The 26,041-nt window shown below is 42.7% G+C and overlaps 1 protein-coding gene across 4 annotated transcripts in view; it reads left to right on the plus strand.

Annotated features, from left to right (window-relative positions):
• DENND5B (DENN domain containing 5B) overlaps positions 1-26,041 on the plus strand; it is a 118,875-nt gene that overhangs the window by 34,332 nt on the left and 58,502 nt on the right. For 2 of the 4 annotated variants that reach the window (XM_056340602.1, XM_056340601.1), the window contains exons 2-3: positions 14,713-14,778; positions 21,465-21,574. In XM_056340602.1, coding sequence (XP_056196577.1) covers positions 14,713-14,778; positions 21,465-21,574 — 176 coding nt within the window. The remainder of the gene's footprint in view (positions 1-14,712; positions 14,779-21,464; positions 21,575-26,041) is intronic. The other 2 variants (XM_056340600.1, XM_056340603.1) reach the window with 1 other exon arrangement.

Raw genomic sequence — 26,041 nt, forward strand, 5'->3', positions numbered from 1 at the left:
TTAGTTACGTTATGTGGCCTGAACAGTATCTTGTCAGTCCTAATGGTTTTGCACCTAAAGACCGTTTGTCCTTAAATATATACCAGAATGACTTTAGAAAGTATGTTGAGGCTTGCTTTGGTGTTGTCTGCAGATTCCCGTGTGCCTGATAAGCTTTATAGTGCTGCCCAGTACCATAATAAGAGCATCTTAAGTTAGCTGGGTGAATGCAGATTGATTCCAGCATTTCAGCACAGGAGAAAATCGGAACAGGAGGAAAAAAGAAAGGGCCTGCTGCTGTCTTAAGGGCAGTGGGGGGACGGGGGCTTATGAAGGCTGGAGGCTTCTCTCTTCTTAGAGCTGGAGGAAAGAGAGATGGGGAAAAATATGCTCAGAGTCAAGTATGTGCTGATGGTCTTTCTGGCTCTGAAAAAAACCTGAGGGTATTCTGCTTGTAATCTTGCCCGCCCCAGAATCCTCTCTTTTTAAAACTCTAGCTCTTACCTGGGCTGGAGAGTTCACTTTACACAAAGCTTATGCTTTCTCTGTGGCTTATTTGAGCCCAGGCGATGGGGCCTGACCAAGTTGCATCTTGCACCTTCGGAGCCAGGTTGGCATCCCTGGCTTTTAGGATTTGCTCTGTCCTTCTGTCTCATGCTGGGCTAATTTAGCCTCATCTTGGTAAACAAGAAAAGGGTCCTTATTCAACAGATTTGAGCTGGAGTGACTGCAGCTGTCGTCTGGTCTGTGTGCAAACCAATTTTGTTCATTCCCTTGCCTGGCAGGAAGCCTGCGCCAGAATTGTGTCGGGACTAATCAGCATTAAACCGATGTCAGGAGGGCTGCAGCAGGCTGCCTTGTAGCGAGGCAAGAGCAACAAGGCTGTTCAGGAGGGATTAGCCTAAGTCCTGCCTGAGATGCAGCTGTGCTAGGAAAGGCACCGAAACTGTACGGAGTGTTTTTCTTGGGCCTTCTTGTTGTGGCAGTCCCTAGCTGACTGCCAGTGAGAAATCGTCATGATTTGCTGTGTGACCATAAATACAAAAGCCAGGAGAAGGTGCAGTGTCCACGGAGCTGTAATAGCCAGGAGATGCAAGTGGTGCCTTTGAGCATGCTGGGCTTTCTTCTCCTGGAGAGGCAAGGTGGTGGGGAGTGAGTAAGTTCAGTGTGTGGTCTCCAGCCAAAAGATGATGTTAGTGGTGCTGTTGCTAGTCCTATGTTATACCGTAATAGATGTGTTAGTGCTAAACAACATAAAGGCTGTGAGGTAGAAATATTTCTGAGACAAGACCAAGGGTTGGCAAGGGATGATTCACAGCTCTAATGCCTCGCAGTCTCTGTTTTCTTTCCTGGTATTTATGGTGCAGGTTCAAGAGTGCCTCCTGGTTTGCAGTGAAAGCATTAAATCAGAGAGATCCCAACATGCTTTTTTTCTCCAAAGATGTTGAAATGTTGATGTCTGTCTTTGCTCTCCCCTCCCTCCCGCTGTTAAATTGTCTTTGTAGTTTTTCATCTCAAAAATTATTTTTGTCTCTCTCCTGAGCACCATGTTTTGGCTTTGAAGTCAGCCCTGCTTTGAATGGGGGCATGGACAGGATGACCTCTGGAGGTCCTTTCTGACCTGATTATTCTGATCCCCTCAATCGTGATCCTCCTGCTTTCACAGGTACATGTTTTGGATGATCCTACACCTAAAATTCTCCAGCTTCCTCTCTGACTCTTAGGCGTCCATCTGTTTGTGTGTCTGCTCAGCATTAGTCATCCCTTCTCTGACTGTAGCTATAACACCTCATTGTATAACCACATGAAATGGGATGCTGTTGTATTATCCACAGCAGGCTCAGCCATGCTCTAAACGCCTTTTAGGCCTCCTAAACGACTAGGTAAATCTGCATCTGCCTAAATTTACACATCAAACTGTTTTCTGGTACAAAGCTAAGCCCAAATGAACTTTTGAACCGTGTTCTTGGCACATGTTAAGCATGTTTTCATTGTTTAGGAAGCTTATTTAGGGGGAGCAAGCAGACCTTCTGGTCTAAGATGCCCCAATTAATTACAAGCTATGCAGCATAAGAAATCCTCCTTCTTAGGGAAAAATCATTAGCAGCAAACCTGTCTGAAACAAGGGAACTGAGACCCAGGAACAGAGCAGCTTTCCGAGTGCTCTCATCGCTAGTGAAGAAGGGGCCAAAGGACCCAGCCTTGCCTTGTGCTTACTCCTATGTGGGCTAGCACCAGTGGGGATCTCGGCGAGACTCTGGCTGCTTTGGACGTGAGTGTGTGATAAGATACAGCACTGTGTTACCAAAGCTCATTGAAAGCCTGAATACCTCTCTGCTGAGCTCTCCCTGGGCTATGTCTGACATGTGGAGCATTTAGTGGGTGTGAGTTTATCCTAAAGGGAGGTGAAGTGGCTTGGGAGTTACTCTTAAGTGGGAATAAAATTAAAAAAAAAACCAACCACAACCAAACAAAAAACACCCTATTTTTTTTTTTTGAAAATGTGGTGTCCAGCTAGGCACTAACGGAAATGGTAGGCTTTCAAGGCAGCCTCCAATGCACATTCTTGAATAGTCACTGAAATGGTTGGTTCCCACGTGTGTGTGGAAAATATACACGAACCTCTCCATCTCTGGTATCTCTGATTTATTTTGTGTGTGTGTGTGTGTGTAGTGGTGTTTTGGTTTTGTTTTTTTTTTTGCCAGTGAGAGAAACCTGGCTGGTGTGGGAGCTCTTCCCCAGGCAGGGAGGGCTGGGCAGGATCTGGTCCCTTGGCACTCTTGCCTCCCACACTGCAGGGCAAACTGGACCATGCCGTGCTGAGCACACCTCCTCTCATGTTTCTCCTTTTCGCTTTCCCTAGTCATCTTATAGCAGTATCTTACCTGCCATGTTCATGCTAATGATGTGTCTCATTCTTTCCCTGACAAAAGTGGTTGAAAACAGGGAGCACCAGTAACAGAAAGGAGATTTGCTGTGAGCGGAACTCCCTTTTCTATCCTTAAAGACTGATATTTTTTCCTAAACAAGTTACCGCTTTTTCAGAGTCTCTCTGTTGGTTTCTGGATCTTCAAAAATTACTTTTCCTAATGCAGTTGTTACACTTGGATTCTGGGGCCCTATTTTTCGTGCTTAATCATACACAGTGTGCTGTGCTGATGGCCAGTGGCTTCAGGCTCTTACCCTGAATTTGTCCTCTGTAGCCATTTCTGATGCAGGAGGTTGGCTTTTTTAATTCAAGGTATTTGACAAGTTTGAGCCCCCTCCCTGTGGTAGCGCAGATGGCAGCTAAAGGGGTGCTGGAACGATTTCATTCCTACCTTGGTGATGACAAACCGGATTTCAGGAGAGCGTGTGCCGAGACTGTGAATCTGTGCAAACAGATCCCGCATCCCTGACAAGCGCGGAAGGGATTTGATGCTCCCTGCCGTAGCTAGTGCTGTGGTCCAAGGTCCTACCTGTTCACCTGTGCTCTCCTGCTTGATCATTATGTGTAGGAACCCCCTCCTGTCCAGATCTCAGTTTCTTGATTTCTAATGCTCCTATGGAGGTTGCACATGTAATGTTAAACCAGTACCACCTTAGTTCTGTGTGGGTTTGTTTGTCTCTTTCTCACCCCCCCCCCCCCCCCCCACCCCCGTACAAAACTCCAAATGTCATGATTGTCTGCTAAAAGAGTATTTTTGCATTTGGTGACCTTTTTGAAATTGTGAGAAGATGGGCAAGGAAACAACAGGTATTTCTAAGACAGGAAAAGGTCTGTCTTATAGACTAGAAAGGCACCTTGGTGTTCTAGAGCTAAAACAAGGCTGCAGTTCTGTTGAGCCTGTCTGCATGATGTCCCAGCTGGAAACCCCAGTTTTCACAGTGCAGGTTTACCCTGCAGCAGCTCCTGAGCAGGTCCTGGAGGAGCTGGAGCAGCCTCCAGTGCGCTACTGCCTCTTCTGCCTCAGGGCATCCTGTGGGAAGTGCAGAGCTGCTCTGGCTGTCAGGGATTAATTATTCACATCCGAGGAGAAGGGCTCTTCAGGAAAATTTGACCTGGTGCAACTCCTTTCTCCATCTTAAGGACCGTGTGTGGGTTTCAAGTTTTATATGTGTCCAGCTCACAAAGATCAGGGGTTTGAAGAAAGGGACAGCTTGACTCGAAATGTCTGGAGGTGCAGCAGTTTCCAAGTTCATGATCTGACTTGGGAGTTTTGCTTTCTGAATAATGCTGGGAAAAGAAGCTGTGGTCAAAAGCTTTTCTTCTGCTTAAAATAGTATAAATTGTATAATACGTTAAAAAAAATGCACGCACATGCACATTTATGCTTCTTGCCATAGTGCACTACTATTGTATTGCCCAGCTTTTCCTGTACTCTGTGAGATGGGCAGGCTGGTGCTTAGAAGTTCATTTTGTAGATGTGCAGCCCGTTTTTTTCAGTTTTTGAGGCATTGTGTTATTTGTTGGACTTTGAATGTATTCCCTTGCTCTGGATAGAAGTGCCAGCATGTGCAGTCATCCTTCCTTTTGCTCTCCTTCACCTACTGTTTCCCACCCTCCTGCAGCTTTTGTACAGGTGTGATGAACTGGATGGAGAGGCAAATCCAGCTGGGGGGTTGCAGACAGCACATTCCCCTCTGTTTTTCATCCCTCCATCCCTCCCTCGGGTATGCTTCAGCTGGCTCAGCTCACCCATGCGGTTCCCCATTGGAAATGCCTAGGCTGGTGAGCCAAAAGCTTGGATGCAGGCCTGGGAATAAGGAGAGGTGAGAAAAGGAGCCAGGAGCTGCTTGTGGTCCCTGAAGCATTGGTGCCACTGCTGGGTGTCTGCGGCTTCCTGCAGCGCCTACCCCTTGGGCTGGTAGCCTGCCACTTGCTGAAGGCTGTGTGGATGATTTAATGCTTTCACTGCAGAGTTACAGCCTGGGAATTGTGTGGGGCTGAGCTGACACTGGCTTGACATTAAGAAATAATCCATTGCAGCTTTTTTTCTGTTGTAGCCACTGAGGTTAAAGCTGCAGAGGAATTCAGGCAATTTTCTTCCCCCTTTTTCTGCTTACTACAGGTGTAGATTGTTCTTAGAAGCCATTGCAGAGATTTTCTGTTGGGGACCTTTGCAAAGCTTTGTGCTATTTTGTGATTGGAATGCACTTCTGCTGTAGCTTGCTTGCTGAACTACAATTGCATAGGATATATTCTTTCTCAGAAGATCACAATTTCCAAAATATTAAGTAAAAGAAAGGTTAGAGAAAGGGAAAAACTGACCTTCTGTCAGGACAGAACACATATTGAAATAAGTGCTTTTGTTTCTACAAGTTGACACAATGTTGGGATTAAATGCATTTTCAAAGCAGAAACTACAAGGCTTAAGAAACATAGTTTATATTAGACAACGTTGATTATGGCTTCTTCAACATGCCCCGACAGTTCAGAGAGATGAAGCAATTCTGTCATTTACCTAAGAAAGTGCAAACCTGTGTCAGAGAGTCCACCTGGATGACTATTGAGGAGTCATGTGAGTTTGCGTGTTATCGTTTGGGTAGGGTGACTGCACTTTGATCCAGACTGGAGAAGGAGCTGTACCCAAATGGGGCTCGGGTTTTGCTGCCATGAAGTCAGCTGCTCAAGATCTACCCCTGCAGGCTGTATCAAAATCCATCAGCTCTTTAGGCACGGATGAAGTGATGGAGAGGTGGGAAGGTGATGTGGGACAGTGCCCTTGCGGGATTGTTACCACTGCATCCTCCACCCTCACTGCCAAGTGGACAGTGCTAAGGACCTGAATGAAATGGGCTCAGCGCTAACCTGCAGCCTAAACCAGCTGTGTTGGGAAGCACCAGTATAAGAAAGGAAGTGGGAAATGTGAGGAAGATGCCTGGACAGGCATACCAAAGAGTTTGGATCTCTGGGACAGGTGGCAAAAGGGTATTTCTTTGGGGAAGGATTAATTTGGGAAGGGGCTAACCAGAAGCACCACCAGAACAAAGAGTTCCGCAGGCTGTTTATAAATTGATACTCTGATGCCAGAAAATACAGAATCAGGTTGCAGTTTCATATTTCTGTATTAAAATAAGTCACATTCAGGCTGTCATATTGGTATAAACAGAATAGACCTTGCTGAATTCAAAGCCAGGGGTGGAGTCCTACTTCAACAAGCAACCTTTTTCAGAGGCAAAATGAGTGTATTTTTGAAATTTTGTTGTTTTGGCTTATAAATAAGCTTAGCTAGAAGCCTGAATGTTTTGTAATTCTTTTGTGACCCTTGAATTTGCAGCTGTAGGATGTATGCGAGCACTCAGATTCCTTTAATCTCATGTACATACATAGTCTTTGTGATTTCAAAGGAGAATTCTGTTCTCAACATGCACCGCCTATTCTTGTGACGACTTGAAGACCAGCCCCATTGGACTGATTTGCTGTGTACATGTGAAGCCCTTGAAATATTCATTATAGTCTGTGGTAATCTAATATTAGTGAATCATCTTACAGTCCTTTACAAGAAGGCATTTTTTTCAGCCTGATAATAAAACTGCAGGCTTTATTTAAGCAAATATCCAGTAGTACTTGTGCTCAGCTATCCTCTGCTCAGCTTATTGCTAACAGCTGTGTAACTGCTGAGATCTGCATAATTTGTTGTCACAAATATTTATAGTTTGGGTCTTTCCTCTTGTGTGTGCTTTCTATGCTAGTATCAAAAAAACCCCCTTGCTTCCTTAATGTAAATATTTAATCCAGCACACACAGACCTGTTAACCTTTGCATTGAGGAAGTATTCATCAGGGATGCTCTCTGTGTATTTGCATGTGGCAGAATAAATCACCAGAAACCTGTCAAACCCTGAAGAGGTATGCAAATGCCTGCATCTCTTTAATCTGGCATGTGTAGATCCTGTTTGATTTGAGATGGGAATTCTAATCCCATGGGAGCGATGCAGGAACTCCTGATGCTTCCTCGGTGTGGCGAGGAGTGATGAGACAGCTGGTGTCCAGGTTTGAGGACTGTCTCTATTGTTGCTTGGGCCATTTTGTGAGGCTGGGAGGAGCCCCAGGTGCAGAGGCAGCTTTGAACCTGTAACTGAGTGTTCCTGCCAGCCCACTCTCCTTGGGGGAGAGACGGTGTGCACATGCATGTGGCTGTGAATACATTATGTGTGTGCTCTCTCACATACAATAGCGCTCTTTAGTTGGTAGGCTTATGTTTTATAAGCAAAGTGAGTGGGCACTATTGAAACCTATCCTTACACATCATAAACAACTCTCTCCTGTCTTGATTTGAAGGAATAACAACTTTCTCCTTGCAAAATTATTATTATGCTCTTGTTTTCTGTAACAGGGTGCTCAGATTTAGCTGTCCTACACTGTCACACCAAGACACCGTTGTTTTTCAGAATCACATTGCTATAGCCATATGTTTTGTTAATTCTGTTTCCTTTTGTATGCACTTCCCTGCATTTATTAGACGTCCCAGACCTTAGTATTGTCACAGAGACTGTAGGTACTTGTCCTGGTTTCAGCTGGGATAGAGTTAGTTTTCTTCTTAGTAGCTGGTGCAGTGCTGTGTTTGGTGTGAGGACAATGTTGATAATGCACTGATGGTTTTAGTTGTCACTGGATGATGTTTATACCAAGTCAAGGACCTTTCGGTTCCTTGGGCCCTGCCAGCCAGAGGGCTGGAGGGCAGGGGAAACTGGGAGGGGACACAGCCAGGACGGCTGACCCGAACTAGCCAAGGGGATATTCCATTCCATATGATGTCATGCTCAGTATATAAGCTGGGGGAAGAAGGAGGAAGGTGGGGACAGCTGGCGTTATGGTGTTTGTCTTCCCGAGTAATCATTAGGCATGATGGATCCCTGCTTTCCTGGGGTTGGCCAAACACCTGTCCACCAATGGGAAGTGGTGAATTAATTCCTTGCTTTGCTTTGCGTGCATGTGTGGCTTTTGCTTTACCTATTAAATTGTTTTTATCTCAACCTTTGAGTTTTACCTTCCTTTCTGATTTTCTTCCCCATCCCTCTGGGTGAGGGGCAGTGAGCGAGAAGCTGCATGGTGCTGGGTTGCCGGCTGGGTTTAAACTACAACAGTACTACAGTGAGTTCAGCCACGGTGTGGTCTGTGCCTAATCCAGCCTTAATCTGCTCAGTATGAAATACTCCGTGTATGCTCAAACAGTTACTGAGGTCTCCAAAACAGCGTGATATGGCTCCATTATGTGAAGCATTCTATTTAACTCTATAAAATCATCCTTTGCGTGAAAGGAAAGTGTAAAATACTGCAATGTATCTCGTGCAGAAATAACAGTTGTGTGCAATGGCCAGGAGGGCTCTTGTGTCTGGTTGAGGTGGCTCTGTCTGTCTTGGTTTTGAAGTAGCCTCTCCATAGTCAGTGACAACTCACGCCTATTTAAAAATTAGAGGAGCAATTACATGTGTTCTACCTATGTTTTTTTTAGCATGCCAGTCAACCTGGGATCCAGGCACTAAGAGATGAATGGATTAGCGGTAGAAAGGAAACACTTGCTCAAATGCCAAGTAATTTTAGGGTTATTTAGATCTCTGTTCTCTGCTGCTTCCATGTCTACTAGCAGGGTGCTAAAATAATGGGCAAAATAGGCACTTCGGATAAAAGTGGACTTGGATTTCTTTCTCTCCTTTATGTGCCTCTCTCCAGCTCCCATTTCAGAGTCCCACTGGCTCTTTCCAACCCTGTTTCAGGCCAGGAGATGTTCCCTGTTCCCTTTTGTGGCTCTCCAGGGTCTTTTTACCTTTACGGTCTCAAAACACTCCTAAAGCATATACTGTTTTCACATGGGTATCTACTGCTCTACAGAGGGATTTTTACTGGAGGGGCAGCGGAAATTTGAGAGGAGAGGGGGCAAGACACTGATTTTCATTGCTGAGCTTTGACAAAGAAGAGACTTCTAAGATACAGAGCCCTTTGCACTGACCCCTTTTGATCATTTTGTGGGACTTTACCTGTGTTCTTTAAGAGATCTTGTTGATGGCAGTGGAAGGTGTATCCTGGGGTTTGAGGCTGGGCTGTTGGGAAAGCAAGCAACCCCAAAATTCACCTGAGAGGAAATGTGATAGATGCCTTGAAGTGGCATTTTTGAGGCATGAAGGTTAGGAACACACCTGCAGAATCACCCTCATTTCCAGACATCTGTGGGGATGAGTGGGACAAGGGAAGAAAGGGTCTGAGGTGCAGGGGCATTTGTGAGCTGAACACAGAGACAATTATTTTTCTGGCCGCCTCATTTGAGGTCCACCTTTACAGAGATGCTTTGGCACGATACTCACCAAGGCATTAAGGGAAGCCAAAGGATTTTGTTTCTGGACTCCCCTTTAGAAAGGATTGGAACTAAACCTAGAGGCATGGTAGAAACACTGCTGTGCTTTGAGTTTTCCATCTGGAGTCTAGTTTGGATCCAGAAATTAGCATTGGTCCATGCCTTTGGATTTGAATGGTAACACTACTGTGGCATGGGGACTGAGTCTTGATTTCAGCTCTCTGTATTTTCAGTATACTTGGAAACTGGCCACAGAATGGTCAGCAGTGATAAAGCATAAATTAAATCTGGTTGTTTATGCTTTGTCTGAGATATATATAGCTCTGCTGCAATGAAAAAACCTAACGCTGTCATGGTTTACTTAAGATTTACTTAAGCGTAACTGCTATTTTTCATGTGGCTTAGATGTGCAATTCCTGTGCGCTGACAGCTTCTTAATGATCCCTTGGGTAAACTCACTGGTAGCAGCCTGTTCTTCAAACAATTTCTAAATGCAGGTGGTATTGACCAAGACATGTAGGTTCTTGCAAAGATGTTCATGGCAGAAGCGGTATTTTAACTGAAGAGTTACAAGAACTGATCTTTCTTTCAATCTGATGGTATTTTTGCCTCTTAACAAAGTTCTGATGCTTTTAGTTGACAAAACTCCATTGCTTTTTCAAAGCTAGGAAGAACTGTGTCATCCAGCATGTTGTATGGATGTCTCGTTGCTTCAGTGGCAGGTTTGCCCACAGTGGAAGCATTTGCAGCAACATGCTGATCTCCAATTATTGTAGTACTGCTGGGCTGAAGCAGCTGAGAGCAATCTCCAAACTGAAATGGTTTCTCAGGCAGCTCTTAAGTGGAAGTATCAGCTCTGGGGACCAATATGGCTGTGCAGGCAGCAGATCCTTGTCTGCCTGCATCTTCATTCCTGCTCACCACCCTTCTCATTCGGGAGCTCTGGTAACTTCAGGCCTTGCCTGTGGGTTCTTATGACTTTTCAGTGTGCAGGAAGCTTTTGGTTTTTTTTCTCCTTCTGAAAGGATTCAGCTGTTGAAAACTGACTGAAGGCTTCCTCTCAGAGTAAGGCGTAAGGACAGTTATTTATTGGCAGCAATTTAAACAGCAGTTTCTCAAAAAATCCTAAAAGAGATTAGTTTGTGCTACACAAGGGAGTGTTTATACTTCATGCTGATGAAAGAGCTTTCCTGACTACAAGAAGCAAAGTTCTTTCTTTGTCAGACCCTTTTCCCATCAAACCCACTTATAACTAAGTTTTCACAAAAGCTCAGCAGCTGCAGCCTTTGACAGGCGAGCATTGCCTTGCTGTAACTCTTTGCTTGTAAAGGGTGTGCTAAAAAAAGTAACTCAGTACAGTGAGAAGCTATGTCTGGGTGCACCCTCTCTAAATCCACCTTTTAACCCACTTCTAATGAGTTGTCTAAACCTGGCAGGTGTGGGCTGGATCTTCAGGGGATGTGAGGAGGCTGTGCCTGCTCAGGGAACACCTGAGTTCTAAGTAGCCAGCTTGAGTGCCACCGCTGGCTTGTGGATTTTGCTGTTTGAAGAAAAGAAAAAGCTTCTTCAGAAACTGGGGATAGCTTCCTTCTGGTCACCACAGCCTGTGCTTCTGGAGAGTGCTGATGAAAATCCAACCGTGGGTCCTTTGGATCCTCTTTGTGGCTCAGCACAGCAAGGGACAGCTCTTGAGGAGACGAGAAGGCAAGGTGTTCCTGTAAACCCGAGAAGTCTATTGCCCAGCTAAGTCCAGGGAGCCAAGGCCTCAAGCTTGTGCGAGATGGGTAAAAAGAAAGCTGCTATAAAGCAAAACCCCAAATCAGGCGTAGCTGACTATTCAAGCATCTTCATGCTCCGTTTATGTCAAAGTTGATTAGTGCTGAAAGTGGTCCAGGCCAAGTTAAGCTTCTTTCTTTTCTTGTACTGATTTGCAAGCCAAGCTTAATTAGGGTGGCAGAAGGTGTTATCAGTGAATTTATTCACGCTTTCCTGTTGTATAAACACAGCTTTGGTGAAACCTTCTAACTTTGAGTAACAGAACACCTGAAACTTGCCATCCTGATGAGACAAGGGAGGCTAATATTGGTGTGTGATATTATGTGCACTGCAGAGTGGTTTAGAAAATTTATCTTAATATGGCTCAGTTTAAAAGATAACTGAATGCACTGTAATATAAGAATAAAGCTGCCTGTTCTTGTACTAAAAAAGTCCCAAAGCAAAATTTACTGGAAAATTCCCCTCTTTCCTGCGTTCTTATACACAAACCTAAATAGTAACAGTAGAGGGATTTTTAGGATGACAGGTTCTGGTTCTTTGCGGGTTGGTTTGTGGGTTTTTCTCCCCCTTTTCTCATCTCCAGGAATACCAATTGTAATAAAGCAGACCTTCAGACAAGACTCTTGTACCACGTGTGTCCCTGTGGAGCAGAGGACAAAACCTGCTTTAAGATTCATTTGAATTGAAAATTGTTTGTGAGTGCCTATTTCCAAAACCTGTCTGAGAGTGTGGCACCATGTTTTAACATGAAATAAGGTACCTCTGAATTTGATCCTGCTCTTGAAATGAGTAGAAAGCACAAGTGTCAAATGCGTCCTGTGCGAAAGGAGTGACTGGATACCTCATTCTGTGTTCAGTCCATGGAGGGAGGTGAACACATGAAATGAGGATTGAGAAACGGGTGTTGCAATGAGCGGGAATCCATCCAAGCTTTGCAGAGGACGTGATGGCATCTAGAATGTCCTCAATTCCTTGGCAGTTCAGCCCAAGCCGGCAGTCAGGTGCCTGTGGCTCCAAAGCCAGGGATCCCCTCGCCAGACGGGCTTTGGCATCCTGCTATGTTGAAGGACCTGAGCTGGTGTTTTGCTTCTGCTTGAACATTGTCAATATTCTTCCGGGAACTGAGAGATGGGTTTGGTTTCATACCCTTCCGTTTCCTGTGCTTGTGTAGCTATGCTTCCCTTCAGTTTCCTATGCTATGTAACTAACCAAAAGCTTAGCAGGCAATTTAAGAATAATGATGTATGAAACTTAAATGAACTTGTAATCATTGCTCAAATTGTTTTCTTTATTAGTAAAAATGCTCATTCATTCCATGTCAAGTGTTCAAGCAGATTTGAATATAAAAACGCAATAAAAAAGCAAATATGCCACTTGCTCTATATAAACAGGACAGACCAAGGATTTCTGGGACACGCTTTCTGTGTACCACCTAGCAGTGGCTTGGGAGTCTGTGCTTGGAAAGGCAGTGTGGCAGCACCAACAGAATGAGTGAATTCCACGCGTGTTGATTTCTAGAGAAAATAAAGGCCCGAGGTGTAAAAAATTCCCTATATTTATAAGTGTAGGTCCAGTCTTACACCCACTCCACTGTGTCTTAATAGGTTCCAGCACCTGGGGACAGACTCCAAGGTAATTGCATACCGTGCCTTGGGTACCTATTTATTAAACTCCTCCCACCCCACTGAAAAAAAATCACCCAAACTGACATAATTTAAACCATGACTTTTTGGATTTGACAAGATTATGATGCAATTTTATGTAAAAGGGATGTGTAACTCATACTTGTTTGCTAGTGTGGTGGGATGGTCTGTTGGCAGCTGGCACTTGGGACTATTTTAAGAAGTTGAGAGTGTTTGTGCTGTAATGTTACTCTGTAGGCAGATAGGTATTTTAATCAAGGTCAGAAGGAAGATAATGATAAACTAAACTACTCACATTAGAGCCTTTTCATCTTTATTTAGACTTGTGCAATAACTCTTTTAGGTGAAAAAATTTCCTTTAGAAAAGGATTTTTGAAATATTGAGCCATTTCTAAGTGTAATTAATTTGCGGCAATAGTCGTATTCCATTGCCTTGTGTTTATATAAAGAATTAGGCTGTACAACAGTGTTGGTATCTCTGTATTAATATCGCTGTTAATGATCTTTTGTCATTTGACTTCTTGTGCAGGAGATTTTACATAACTTCTCTGACTGTTTAGCCATATGGTTGATGATGATAAATGGTCAAAATACTGAAATGGGTAGCAAAACCAGAACCTGTCCCGGTGCTTCTGGGACCATCTGGTTATGCATCCCTTCATGAGTTATGTCTTTCCTTTTCACTCTTCGTATTGCAGAGGTGGTCACTAAGTCCACAGAAGCTTGGTGCCAAATTCTCTTTGACTGATGATGTTGTAAAGGACTTTTGGGGAGAGCTGTGAGGACAGCCTGGCAGAGAGCTTTGTAAAGGCAACATGGGTATGGGCCATCCGCAGGGGGAGTCTCCAGCTTTGGCAATTGTTTGTTTAGTTTCCTTTAATTTAAATATTTATGCAAAATTTTAGTTCAAACAGCTCAAAAGTAGAATGAAGTAGCTTAAGACACCTGGAATGGAAAAACATAATCCTGCAGATTTGAATGTGGGTTATCTTCAAGTGCCTCATAAAGAAACAAGAAAATTGTCCTAAAATAAAAATTCACATCTAAAAATCTTTATTGAAAGAACTCCTGTGCCCTCTGCAGAGGGCTGCCTTCCCAGAAAATACAGCCTTGGCAGAATTATCTGGGTCCTCTGAACTGAAGCCTGGATTAACCGCTCAAGTAGGAGGTCATGGTGGAAATACTTTGAATTTACACCTAGAAACTGAATGACCAGAGAGGTCAAAGGTATTGCAGCTTTAATATATGCTCCAGGTTTATAAAAATAGATTTAACTTGAGGAGGATTGTGTAATGCCTTTGCGTATTGTGTGAATGGGACTTTTTTGATGAAGGAATGCCATGGCATCTGTGAAAACATATTGGTTTCTCTGTAGATGAGAAAACCAGTTGGAAGAAACCTGTTAGACATGCTAGCAGGAAGCTCTTCCATTAGAAGTACCTACTGGGGTAGCTGTTACAGGAAGACAAGATTGTTCCTTCAGGTTCTAGACGTAGCTTGCTTATTCAAATTTTGGTCCCTACTATGAGACAGAAATGATGAATAGAGGTATTGGGTAACTTCAGTAAGTCCTGGAAATGGCATGCAGTACAGATTGAAGGTGTAACAATATAGCCAACGGTATGATACTAAATAAAACTTCATGGGTTTAGTTCTACACCAGTTGAAGAACTGGTGTTTTTTCCCCCCTGAGTTTCACAGATTCTGGAATGGCTCAATATATGAACAAAGATGTCTTTCATAATAGGGACGCTGTACAGCAGCATGCTATTTGAAGTACTGAGAATTTAATCTTGTTACTAATTTTGGCAAGTATTTCTGCAATATCTGTCATTGTGTTCAACACCTTTATAGTAATACAGTTGTGGAGAGTTTTATTTGTCACATGGATTTACCCTTTGCCAGTAGTGGGGGAATGAAAGGTTGCAAGGGGGAGTGTTTAATGTCTGGTTCACATTTTTTCCCTTCCCTGGTGCATTTATATATCTTTTCATTTTGTTCACACTTGCTTTTTTTATCTCTGTTTGTTATGTTGTGTAGTCTTGTACAAATGGCTAGAAGCAGATCTCCATGGCAAGAACTCAGATACTGCAGACAAAACCTCAGGTAAAGAGGGGTTAAGGACAAAACAATCACCAGGCCCTCTCTATCTCTTTATTTTCAGTCTTCTAATTCCCCTTGAATCAAATTAAGGGCCAGAGTTCAAAACCAAAACCAACCCCCCTGGACTTCTCCCACTCTTTTACCTAATTTAAATCAATATCTAGTAAATTAAGTTCTATTTCTTGAAGCTCTCTTGGCAGATGTGCTTCCCCTCTCCAACGAAATGCCACTAGTGGTGTCAGGTGGATATATTGGTGGATATACAATATGCTGGATCTTTGTGTGCTTGATACAGACTGAAAAATATCTTGCATGAGACCCTGTTAGAGGGCACTTACCCAGAAATCCAACGAAGCTTGGTTATGTGGATTTGTGAACAAAGGGTAATGGAAGGTCTAGCTCCACCAATTTCTGCTGCAGAGACCTAAAGGTTCTGACACCTCAAGGAAGCATCTTTTGCAGTCTAGATTTAAATAGCAGTATTAGTGAGGTCCACACAGACATACACCCATTAAAAAAAAAAAAAGCCAAGTCATTTAGATGTATTGATAGCGTACACAGCCTGCTATGGCTTCCCGCTTGAATATGATCCACCAATTCCTTTACATATTGACATGCAAGACGTAGGTTAGACCCTGACCCCTCCCCAGCCACCCCAAAAGTCACAACCATCTTAAAGGCAACACAGATTTTAGAATTTTGGAATGAAAACTGTTTTGTCTGCCTTGTCCCAGTCCTCCCTTTCATATAATTTCTCTCCTCTGTTGTAAGATTATGAGAATACATAGTCAGAAATAGCACCCTTGAGATAATGTCCTTGAACTCCTACTAGCCTGTCACTGCCACCTTGGTGTCTTGTAAGGCACAGAAGAAGAGCAGCAGAGCATGGTTTCTGCACTAAAAGTAACTGGTTCCTGAACCTGACAATTAACAGCTTTGTTGCTTCCCAGCCAAGCACTATTACTCCTGTTCCCACGTTGTTTTCTCACTCACACCTTGTATATTACTTGCTTCTCGTGCAGGGTCATCCAATTATCCGGTAAGCTTAACAAAGTTCAGGCTGCAGGGAAAGAACATAACTGGATGCTCTGAACACTTCTAATTAGAAATAGCCTTCAAAGAGGTTGTTGCCATGAGGTGCAGTACTGTGCATAGTCGTGCTCCCAGTACATTCCTCTAAAGGAATAAAAGATATTTTTATTTCTGTAGTCACAAGCATTCCTGTCTACGTTCCAGAGCTTGGAAGGAGCAAAAGATAGCTCGCATTCCCTGGACCAGAGGGTGTGGGTGGAGGATGCCTCTGCCTATATGGTACACAGCCTCTATAGCTGTGATAATTAATTAAAACAGGTCTACTTAAACCTTAAGATGGCTAGATTTTTAAATACCGTCACTCATATGAAAGCCATCGTGACTGACAACCTTACTTTGCAACTGTAACTGCATTTTCCTAGTAATTGTATCCTTCATCCAAAACATAGTTAAGGCTTTTAATAATTTTGAGAAATCTTTTCATTTTGAAATGAAATTAGCATGTTTTTTCTGGATCAAGCATCCATCAAATCACCATTTGCTTTTAATTTGAAACTAAATGTCCCTTTAAAAATTAGTGCCTTAAAGGGAAAGCACAAGTCGTTTAGAAGTACCGTTAGACAGGATGTAGTACCCAATTGAAATGAAACCTGAGTCTGACATATTTTACCCACAATTTTTGAGAAGTTCTTGAATTATTATTTTTTTAATATCCTGAAAGCAAAGGGATTAAATTTAAAACTAATTTTTTTATTTGCTTCTGAGAGGCAGCTTACCCTATGAAATGTACTGTTTGTATGAACAGGTACCACACATCAAGTACGATGCTTCTGTCTGTATTCATAGTACTGTGATCTGGCCATTAATATTTTAGAATATGGATTCAATTTGCATTTGATACTTGCTTCATTTTTAATGTGCCTTGCTACTCCTGTTCAAGAAGTTAGCAAGCAAGCACTTAAAAGCACGTAGTAGACTTAATGAAAATTCACTGTTTGCCTAGGATAACAGCTAAATAAAATTTATTTGCCACATGTGACTCAGCAGTTCAGAACTACCAAGGCTGAGAGCTGATAATATCAGGTATCCTTTGGCCCAGATCCCTTCCCTCACGTTTGCCAAGAAGGTTTTGCTCCCTGTGGTTCTTTTCCAGCTGCTTGTCCATGTGGAGCTGGCTTCACAGTCCACGTCTCTCATCTCATTTTGGTGAGAGTCGGGGTGTTTCCTGCTAGTTTGGCCAAACGATGACATTTCACCCTGACACGCAGGCTACTTTCTGTCATATGCTTATACAGTTTCTTTCCTAAATTATGCATCTCCTCTAAAAGCTTTCCCTGCCTGGCTTCCCAGGAGGCAGCTTTGTATGGAGGGTGCGATGTCATGTCCTTTCAAGCTAATGACCTGTTGATTTACTCCAGTGTGGTTTCTTGGCTCTTCTCTTTTGTCTCGTGATCCCTGATTGAGAAAATTGTATTTTCTGTGTGTGTATTTTACCTTTAATTTATTTTTTTTAAAAAAACCACAGTAGTAAAATGCAAACCCTGCAGAGACTCTGCAAAGGTAAGTTATTTGTGCCATTTACTTCTCTGGATAAAATGAATCCATGTTGTCAGCCTACTAGGACATCATTACTGCTGGTTTGGGGAAGCTGGATTTCTCAAAGCAATATTCATGCTTCATAAACAACACTTTTTTAGATGTGTCTGTCGTCTAAACTGCACGAGTATTTGCAGCAGCATGCAAATTATTTGTCTTTTCCAAAAGCTGATTGAAACCCTGAGTTTATTGGCAAATATGTCTTGTTCTTCTCCACTGGGTCCAGATGCTGCCAGAGTATTGCCCGTCAAAATGGGGGGATCGTTTATAGGGAAAAGGAGATGAAGTATATTCAATAACGAGAACAGCAAAAAAATCAAGGACTTCCCTGCTTTTATATCCCCAGTGATGCAGGTTTTGGTCTAGCTTGGAGATAAGTACAACTTTACCTGATGGGATTAGTCAGTAATTGAGCCACCAAACTAGCAGAGGAGGATATTTTCCCATGGAGAGGCCTTCCAGGACCCCTTCCCAAATCTCTCTGTGCAGTGTGATATGATTCCAGAGCCTGCCAGTGCTGCTCTAACACTGGAGAACAGGTTAAAGGCAAGACAGCACCTAGCACCATGTACCAGCCACCCGCTCTGCTCCACCACAAGCGTAGGCTGTGCAACAGAACAGACAGGTAAAGCTACAGGGTATGTAACCCTCCACCTCCGGGTGTATGTGGAAGTTATTTAGGTGAAAACTATGCAGTTTGCTGTCCCATTCCATCTGAGCACACAGAGCCACGTTCCCTGAGATGCCATGTCTTTGGTGGGCTAGAAGCAGGGCTCTCCTGAGCTTGCCCAGCACACAGGGCAAAGCCTACCCCAGTGTCTTTGGTGCCTATAAGTGAGCACAGGCAGTAGAAACAGTAAATGACGTGATTAATGTACATTGCTACTGGAGTCCCATTTACAGTTGTGTGCTAATACCAGAAGATGAATCAATTTAGTTGTTGACTGTCATCACTGGGGGCTATTTTTCAGGCGCAATGTGTTTTTACAACACTGATACAATATAGAGTGGAAAACTAGTCTCCAATAAACCCGTGAAGGGCTCAGCCGGTGAACTGCCGAGGTGATGAGTGTCTCTGAACCGCACGAAGTAGCCTATTAGCATCCATCAGGTTACAGTAACATTTTTTTTTTTTTTGTCAGGAAAAAGGAAACCTTTAAAGAAATTTGGACTCCCGCAATCACTTGCTGTTAGTGACAGCAAACTTAATGAAGTCACCCAGGTGCTCTTCAAACTTTCAGTATAAGCAACCAAACGCATTTAGCATCAAATATCTGCCTTTCTGCTCATTCACGGTTGCAATGTAAACTGTGTCAGATGTGAGAAAGATTAAAGATCTAATTAGGAAATAACCTCATGCATATTTACTTGATTATGCAAGCACATTAATTACTGTATGATACTAAGAGTTAAAAATGTTGCCAAGTATGTTTAAGTGCATACCTGGAGAGATAATTTTTGCTGGCTTTGTTAGGATTTTTATTTTGTGAAACTTTAGGAATCTGTGGATGACATTATATCTTTATCTCTAAGCTTCTGCAAAGAACTTCTGGATAAAAATAAGAGGTTATTCTACTGCCATGTTCTGTAATAGAGTAATGGTCTCTGGTTTTGTATACTTCAGTCTGAGCTTTGAAACCAAGCATGCAGAGGATCTTCATAGAGCTTGTGCTCTGGACTGCCACAGCAGCCAGTGGCAAGTCTGGTCCAGTTTGGTAGATGTGATGAGCTGATCAGCTAAACCCAAACCCAGACATGTCTTTAAATTTGATCCAGTTTAGCAGATACCTTGTTTTCTTTATTTCTGTGATGCATACACTTTTGCTGGATTGCTGGTTTGCCTTGAGCAATTTCAGAAGCAGGGTGGATTCCCCTGCCAGAGCTCCTCACATCTTACTGTTTCCATTTATTCGTGCCCCAGGAAATATGGCTGCAGTGTTGCATCATCTCAGATGTTTTCTCCTCCCAAGCACAAAATATCCCTGTACAAGCTTATTTGCTTTTCTCCCCCATGGTTACCCACCAAAGTTAAGTGAGACAGACATAGTGCTAAAAAAAACCACAGTAGTGCTGCAGTGTGTCTAAATCCTGTGTTAAAAATGAGCCATTGTATCAAAATACCCGTATCTTTAAAATCTCAGAGATGTCTTGGGAAGGAAAAGATTTCAAACCCTTTCTCTGAAAGCGTTTGAGAGCAAAGTGCTGTTGGAAGAGCTGGTTAGCTATTCTCCACCAGCCAGCACAGCTGACTCACGCATCTCGAGGAATTTCCACCTGCCTACACATGTCCTCATGGAGGGGAGCTCCGGCATAAGCCTCCACTTCCCCTTCCTGACCAAGCGGGTGGTTGGCGCTGGTGTAAGAAATGCCTGACCTTCACCTCCTCTTCCTCCTCCTGCCCTGTTGTGCAGGTGCCACTGCGATGGCCCTGGCACTGCAGCCCCTGAGAGACAGCACAGGTTCTGCCATCTACGTTAAAGATGTTTTAAGGGTTTCATACAACAAATGGTTTTCAACCGTCTTAAAAGTTCACCTGGGTAATTTTTACCTTGTGAACTGCCACTGCGTGTTTTTTCCCCATTATCTTGTGTTCCCCACAGTTATTTGCACATCCTGAGCTCTGCCAGGCAAAGACTGAGAAGCTCTGCTTTCAGCTATCAGGTTGTACAGAAATTTCCTTGGGATAATTCACTCTGAGCCAAATGATTGTGTAGACCATACTTCACAAGGAGCAAAGGGCACGTGCCAAATGGCTGTGGCCTCAGAAACCTTCGGGTAACGGCCGAACTGTGAATTTTGCAACACCACTCGGAGGCCGGTAGCTGCACGAAGGCCGAGTTGTCATACAGAACGCAGCAAGCACAAATTATACTCCCCCAGTCCGTGTTGCCTTCAGAGAGGGGTTAGTGGGGTTAGTGAGCTGTAGTTCAACTTCTCTGCAGGAATGGTGAGTTGTCTAGAGCTTGCCAAGCGTTCGAGTATTTTTTCATCCAAAATAACCTCTCATTAAAAACATTAATGAAATGTTCATTCTGTCTTTAAGTATAAAGAGAAATAATTTTTTCATTTAAAAAAAGAAATTCAATTCTGTTTCAGTAGCATATTTTTAAAAATATCTAGGTAACGCTAAGAAGTCCCAAAGTGAGCTTTTCGGTGCAAAGCAAGGTTTGGTGAAAAGCGTTTCACATTGTGAACTTAGGGCTTTCATCACATTCATCTCTCAGGTGAGAAAGGAACAGAACCGGAAAGACCCACCTGTAGTCTTTAAAGCAAGAAACCTGAAATTAGTAACCTGATACCTGAGAAAAGTGTAGTAGATGGTAATATGATTAATAGATTTTAAGAACTTCTTCTTTTGATTAGTGTTGCATACTGTAGAGCGTCCAGTGGTGGAAACTCCATTAACAATATCGCTGTGAAATACACTATTTGTATGCTGATAACTGGATGCATTTCTGCTTGAAGTCTAATTTCAATCTTCCTCTTTGCACTTGCTGGATTCTTTGTGTGGAAAAAGTCTGTCCTTGAAATTTGGTGTAGGAAAAATAGATGTTTTATCTTCACATGGCACTTGTGATAATAAAAAAGATCTATAATGAGTCCTTGAATAATTTATGATAGCTGGAAGGTGCTCATACTTTTTATTGACCGTAAGACAGCTTCTAACAAACTTGAGGGCAAGTGTTTTTTCAGCATCTAAGTGAAGCCATCTCTAGATGTTCAAGCTATAGGGGAAGGTAAGGAATTCAATTGATTGCAGGGTCTTTTTATGTAATACCGCAGCAGTAATTTTTCTCTTAACAATAAATTTCCATGCTGTAAATGCTAAGCTGGAAGCTATGTTGCAACTGTAGTAAGAGTTTGTGGGAAGGAGGGTAACGTCAGACTGAATGGGCATCTTTTTTCTTTTTTAAAAGGTAGTATGTCTGTTGGGAGTGAAAATGCCCTTGAGATTTCACACACATACACACACGCACAAAAAAGTGAAAGTTAGCTGCTCAGGCCAGCTACCTCTGAAGCCTCACTGCTGTGACAGTTCATTATTTCTTCATTTGTTGCAGGAGAGAATTTTGACCAGAGTCCCTTAAGAAGAACCTTCAAGTCCAAAGTTTTGGCCCATTATCCTCAGAACATCGAGTGGAACCCCTTTGACCAGGATGCTGTCAACATGGTACGTAGAGAAGCTCTCTTCTCAAGCTGTTTCCTGATTTCACCTCTGAAGTAGTTCCTGGGTTGTTTACAACCAGCCCTTGTGATGTGATGAACAAGGTGCTTCTGCTGGGACTAAGAGCATGGACTGAGACCCACTAGGCATGCTGGTTGAAAAGCTGCAGAGGAAGAAGTATTGTGCAAATACAGAATACTCTCAGGCACAACAAAAGTAAAATGCTGCATTTCCCTCATTATTTCTAATTAAGTCTAATGCATGATGAAACAAGTCTAAGCCCCATCTCGGTGAGTGGGTGAGAAGTGTGTGGTCACCAAGGATACATATCAACAGGTAGGAAGGAGGCAAACCAAGGAATTTTCAAGATACTAATAGCCATGTGGAATTTTTGAATACAAAACCTCTTGATGCTGCATATAGCAAGGGAGAGAGGAATCTTTACGCAGAAGCTGGAACTTGCCTAAACCACAGCTTTTGTTTGGTAGTCACTTTTAATGGCATCTCTGCACCAGTGCATCTTCTGTACATCTCTTTGCTCTCAGCTAAATTTGATGTGAGTGTCTATGTGGCTGTCCCATGTGAACAGGGGAGGGAGGAGAAAATTTCTGGAGCAGGGGCAGTGATAATTGAAAGACCAATGATCAACTGGAAATTTTCCTAATGAGTTGATGTTCCAGGGATGTTTCCAAAGTCACCACAGCACTTGTTAAAACATGTCCTGACAAAGACAACAGATTACTGGTATTTGTGCTTCCCAGTACAGAAAATGCTATTTGTTGTGTAACTTAGAAGTAACCAGATGTTGAAACAGTAACATTATACAGTATTACTGCTTCCAGCTGTTTTCAAAAATGTGTATTGGGTCTAACTCAAAATTGGAAAATTAGGGAACCCATTACCCCCCAGTCTGGTTTAGATGTGTTTTGCATTTGAGGAGGGTTAGGACTACATACTAGCTACTTCAAAACAGAACCAACCTTGTTGTATGGTGCAGGTGTGAAGTCAAGAGAATCTCCTGGTCTTCACCCAGGACATGGAGTGACAGGGAACACATAAAACTCACAATAAAATGGCTTTTGCAATGCAAAAGTGCATTTGGAAGTTCCCTGCAATCATGAAGATGTACAAATCTGTAGTTCATCTCAAGTTCCATTGAATTTTATTGTTTAGCATTGTGCCAAATATTTAAAATGAAAACACAGGAGCTGGAAGTAGCGGTGACACAGAGAGCTGATACTGTGGCATTCACATGCATAGAAGGGCAGAGGCGAGCCTGCCCACTCCTCCTGCCTGCTGACAGCCGGGGATTTCTGTCCTCTGCTTCCAAACGTGCACTGATGGAGATGGTGCAGCGTTTGGGGCAGGTCTCCACATCACTTTGCTTATACAGAAGGCACAGAGGACGCAGAACAATGCTTCATCAGCACACTTAAGATGGTAATAACTCTGCTACCAAGGCTACTCACGCCTTTCAGCTCTGCCTTTGAAGTGGGGGTGCTCAGAGGAGAAGCAATGAGGGGTGCGCAGCAGGAATAGGGCAGCAAGAGGTTATAGCTGGAATTGCTGCATTATATGTCTCTTACATTACAGCTGAAAATGTCTAGTATTCATGAAATGTGATCATACAGGACAAAAATAGAATACTAAAAACTGCAGGAGACCTATTAAAATAAAATAATTGAACTGAGCTGCATTCAGCTGAAACCATATAGCTGAAGAACACATCTTTCATTTGCAGTGTGTCTTGGAGGGAAAAAAAAAAAAGCATTTACTAACAGCAGCAGTATTTAATGGTCTTTTAAATCATCTTTTGGAAAACTTCTTTATTGTTTTGATCCGAAACATCATTTAAAGTAATATCCACCTCCGCAGAATCCCTTGAGGCAATTATTGGCCTTTCTGATCTTGCCTTGCTGTATTAGTTCTGCCTATGTGTTTGCTTTATGTGAGCTTCCAGAAGCAATTTTCCTCAGAGAAGAAAATGCATAAATCCTTGAACGTTAACTTGTGAGAACTCTGGCTTTGCTGGATGCCTAAGGAATTTCAATTGCCTTCTGAAACCATCCTGTCACTTTAAAAATAACCCCCTGAAGTCCCAGGCAATCACGCTGCCTACAAGTTGTGTTTTCCCTCCTTTTCAAAATATGTATCAAAATACAGAGTTCTCTTTAATAGGGAAGTATTTCTTCCCCCGACACTGCTTTTTGTGATTATCCCTGCCTAATATCACATACTGTCTTCTGTGGTCATTCTGCAAGTAGTATGTTGTACCAAAATTAATTTCTCAGTAGAGAGGAAAGTGCAAGTTTTAGGAAATAAACCTCCTATTTTAGCCCTCTGGTTCATCGAAGTGTATAAATCTTAGCCTGTATTTTTGAAGTCCAAGGAAGCATTGTTCATTTCACATCGTGTACTCAAATGAAAGAATTAAAGGTTCCCCAGTGTAATTTGAAGGAGCAGGCTTTAATACAAACAAAAGCATCTTTCTTGCCACCCCCTCACCCATGGTGCATTTTGGGTATGGCGCTTGCTGCCATGGCATGTTGTGAACATGAAAAATATCCGGGGGCTTCAAAAGTGAAATAGAGGATCTAATGGAGAGGAGATGAACCAGTGCTAATGGGCAGTGGTCCAGAGGGGACCTTTGGTTCAGAAGTACCTGCAACTGGTGATGGCTGAGGGGAGGAGGGAGGGAGAGACTACAGAGTGTGTGTGTGTGTGTCTGTGTGTGTGTCCTGCCTCCATGTTTAGGAAAAGATAAAAATACCTCCTACCTATCAGTTCTAGAGATGGGGTATGGATTAGCTGACATCTTTGTCTGTCTTTGTGCAGCTTCCCTTTATTTTCACAAACCATGTTGATTATAAGCCTTATTGCAAGTATGGCTTAATTCCACATTTTTCTGCTGGTGGATATGTTTAAAAATGAAAAGTGCTCTGGAAACCAGAATCTTATCATTTGAGCAGTACTGTTGGGTAGTATGCTTTTATATAAAGATACAATAAAGGTGAACTGACTGCCGCCTTGCCATTAGCCAGCCAGCTTCACCAGCAGGCAAAGCTTTCAGACCCTGTAACGTGTCCCAGGCTGCTCTTCCCCAACACTCTCCTGTGGGGTGTATGACAAACACAGACGAGATGGGGATTGATGTCTAAGTCACTAAGATGAAAGTTTTCATGCATTAACTGCAAATCTGAAGCTTTCTGTATTGCTGGAAAATGAGCACAGACCCTTCCTTTTGATCTTAGTTTCTTAAGTGACTCTTGGTCGCTTTTCCCTGCCTGGGTGCTTTCCCATCTTCCTTCTTTCTCTGCCTTTTCCTGTGTCCTCTTGTAGTTCTAACAACAGTGGCAGTCTCTGTGCCAGGGTGTTGCAGCCAGGGTTTTAAAATGTCAATACTCTGCATATGCGGGACTGTGGCTGAAACTTAACAGATGCGTGTCCCTTTGTGTGTTTATACTCAGTATATAAAGGGTGAGGGAGTAGTAATTAAGACTTGGGAGGAAATGTATGCAAAACAGCCTTCTGAAACTCTCAGCTGGTCTGAATTTCCCTGACGCTTATCTGTTCTTGATTGTACCAGTACATATAATTTGCTTATCTGGGTATTTTTCTGTAAAATGAAGAAAATATAATCTTTGATAGTGTTGAGATTAAAACCTATAATTTTGGCCTGATTGGATTTGATAAGACTATAGCAACCATTGAAAGCCCACACTCTTGAAATAAGTTTTTATTAAGCAAGCCAGCCAAAAAATGAGGTTAAGACATATTTATTTTGCAGAGTAAATTTAAATAAAGCGTGAAACAAGGATTTTTTTTACTATATACTTTATTAGAGAAGCCTTAACCATGGCACTGCTGTTGATGCCTCAATAAACACTATAAATCTTTTGAATGAAAACATGGCTGTTGTTCAAAAATGGTTCAAGCTGCAATTTCACGGTTTACATCAGCAAAGCCCATCAACTGAATTAAATACTTCTACCAACTCCAGGCTTCTTATTTCCCAACACATTATCTTTTAGAGCAACACCTTGAAGAGTTGTCCTAGATAACTTAGGGGCATGCTAGCATGTTGTGAAGTGAGCCTGGACCACTTGCCCAAATCCCAGCTGGCTGGTAGCAGCTTTATCAGGCTGGCGAATGATTTCTGCGAAGTGCACTGGTGAAGTCCAGGGTAGGGTTTGCCTGAAAATATATAATTATTTCTCTTGTCCTCTTCCACCATCAGAAGAATTTACTCCTGGTCAAGGTAAGACATTAGGAGATGCACTCAGTCATGTGTAGGTTCATATCCCTTGGGAAAGTGAGCTTCTGATACAGTGTTTTGGAACAGGAGGAGCACTTTGAAGGCTCTCCCTCTCTTCTTTCCTTTTATTTCTTCAGATGGGAGGTACAAAGGAAGCTGTAGTTCTTCATTTACAAACATACTGATTTAGCTAGAACATGAGGAGTTTTATGCTGATG

The sequence above is a fragment of the Falco biarmicus genome, chromosome 5, assembly GCF_023638135.1.
Source record: "Falco biarmicus isolate bFalBia1 chromosome 5, bFalBia1.pri, whole genome shotgun sequence".
Classification (NCBI taxonomy): domain Eukaryota; kingdom Metazoa; phylum Chordata; class Aves; order Falconiformes; family Falconidae; genus Falco; species Falco biarmicus.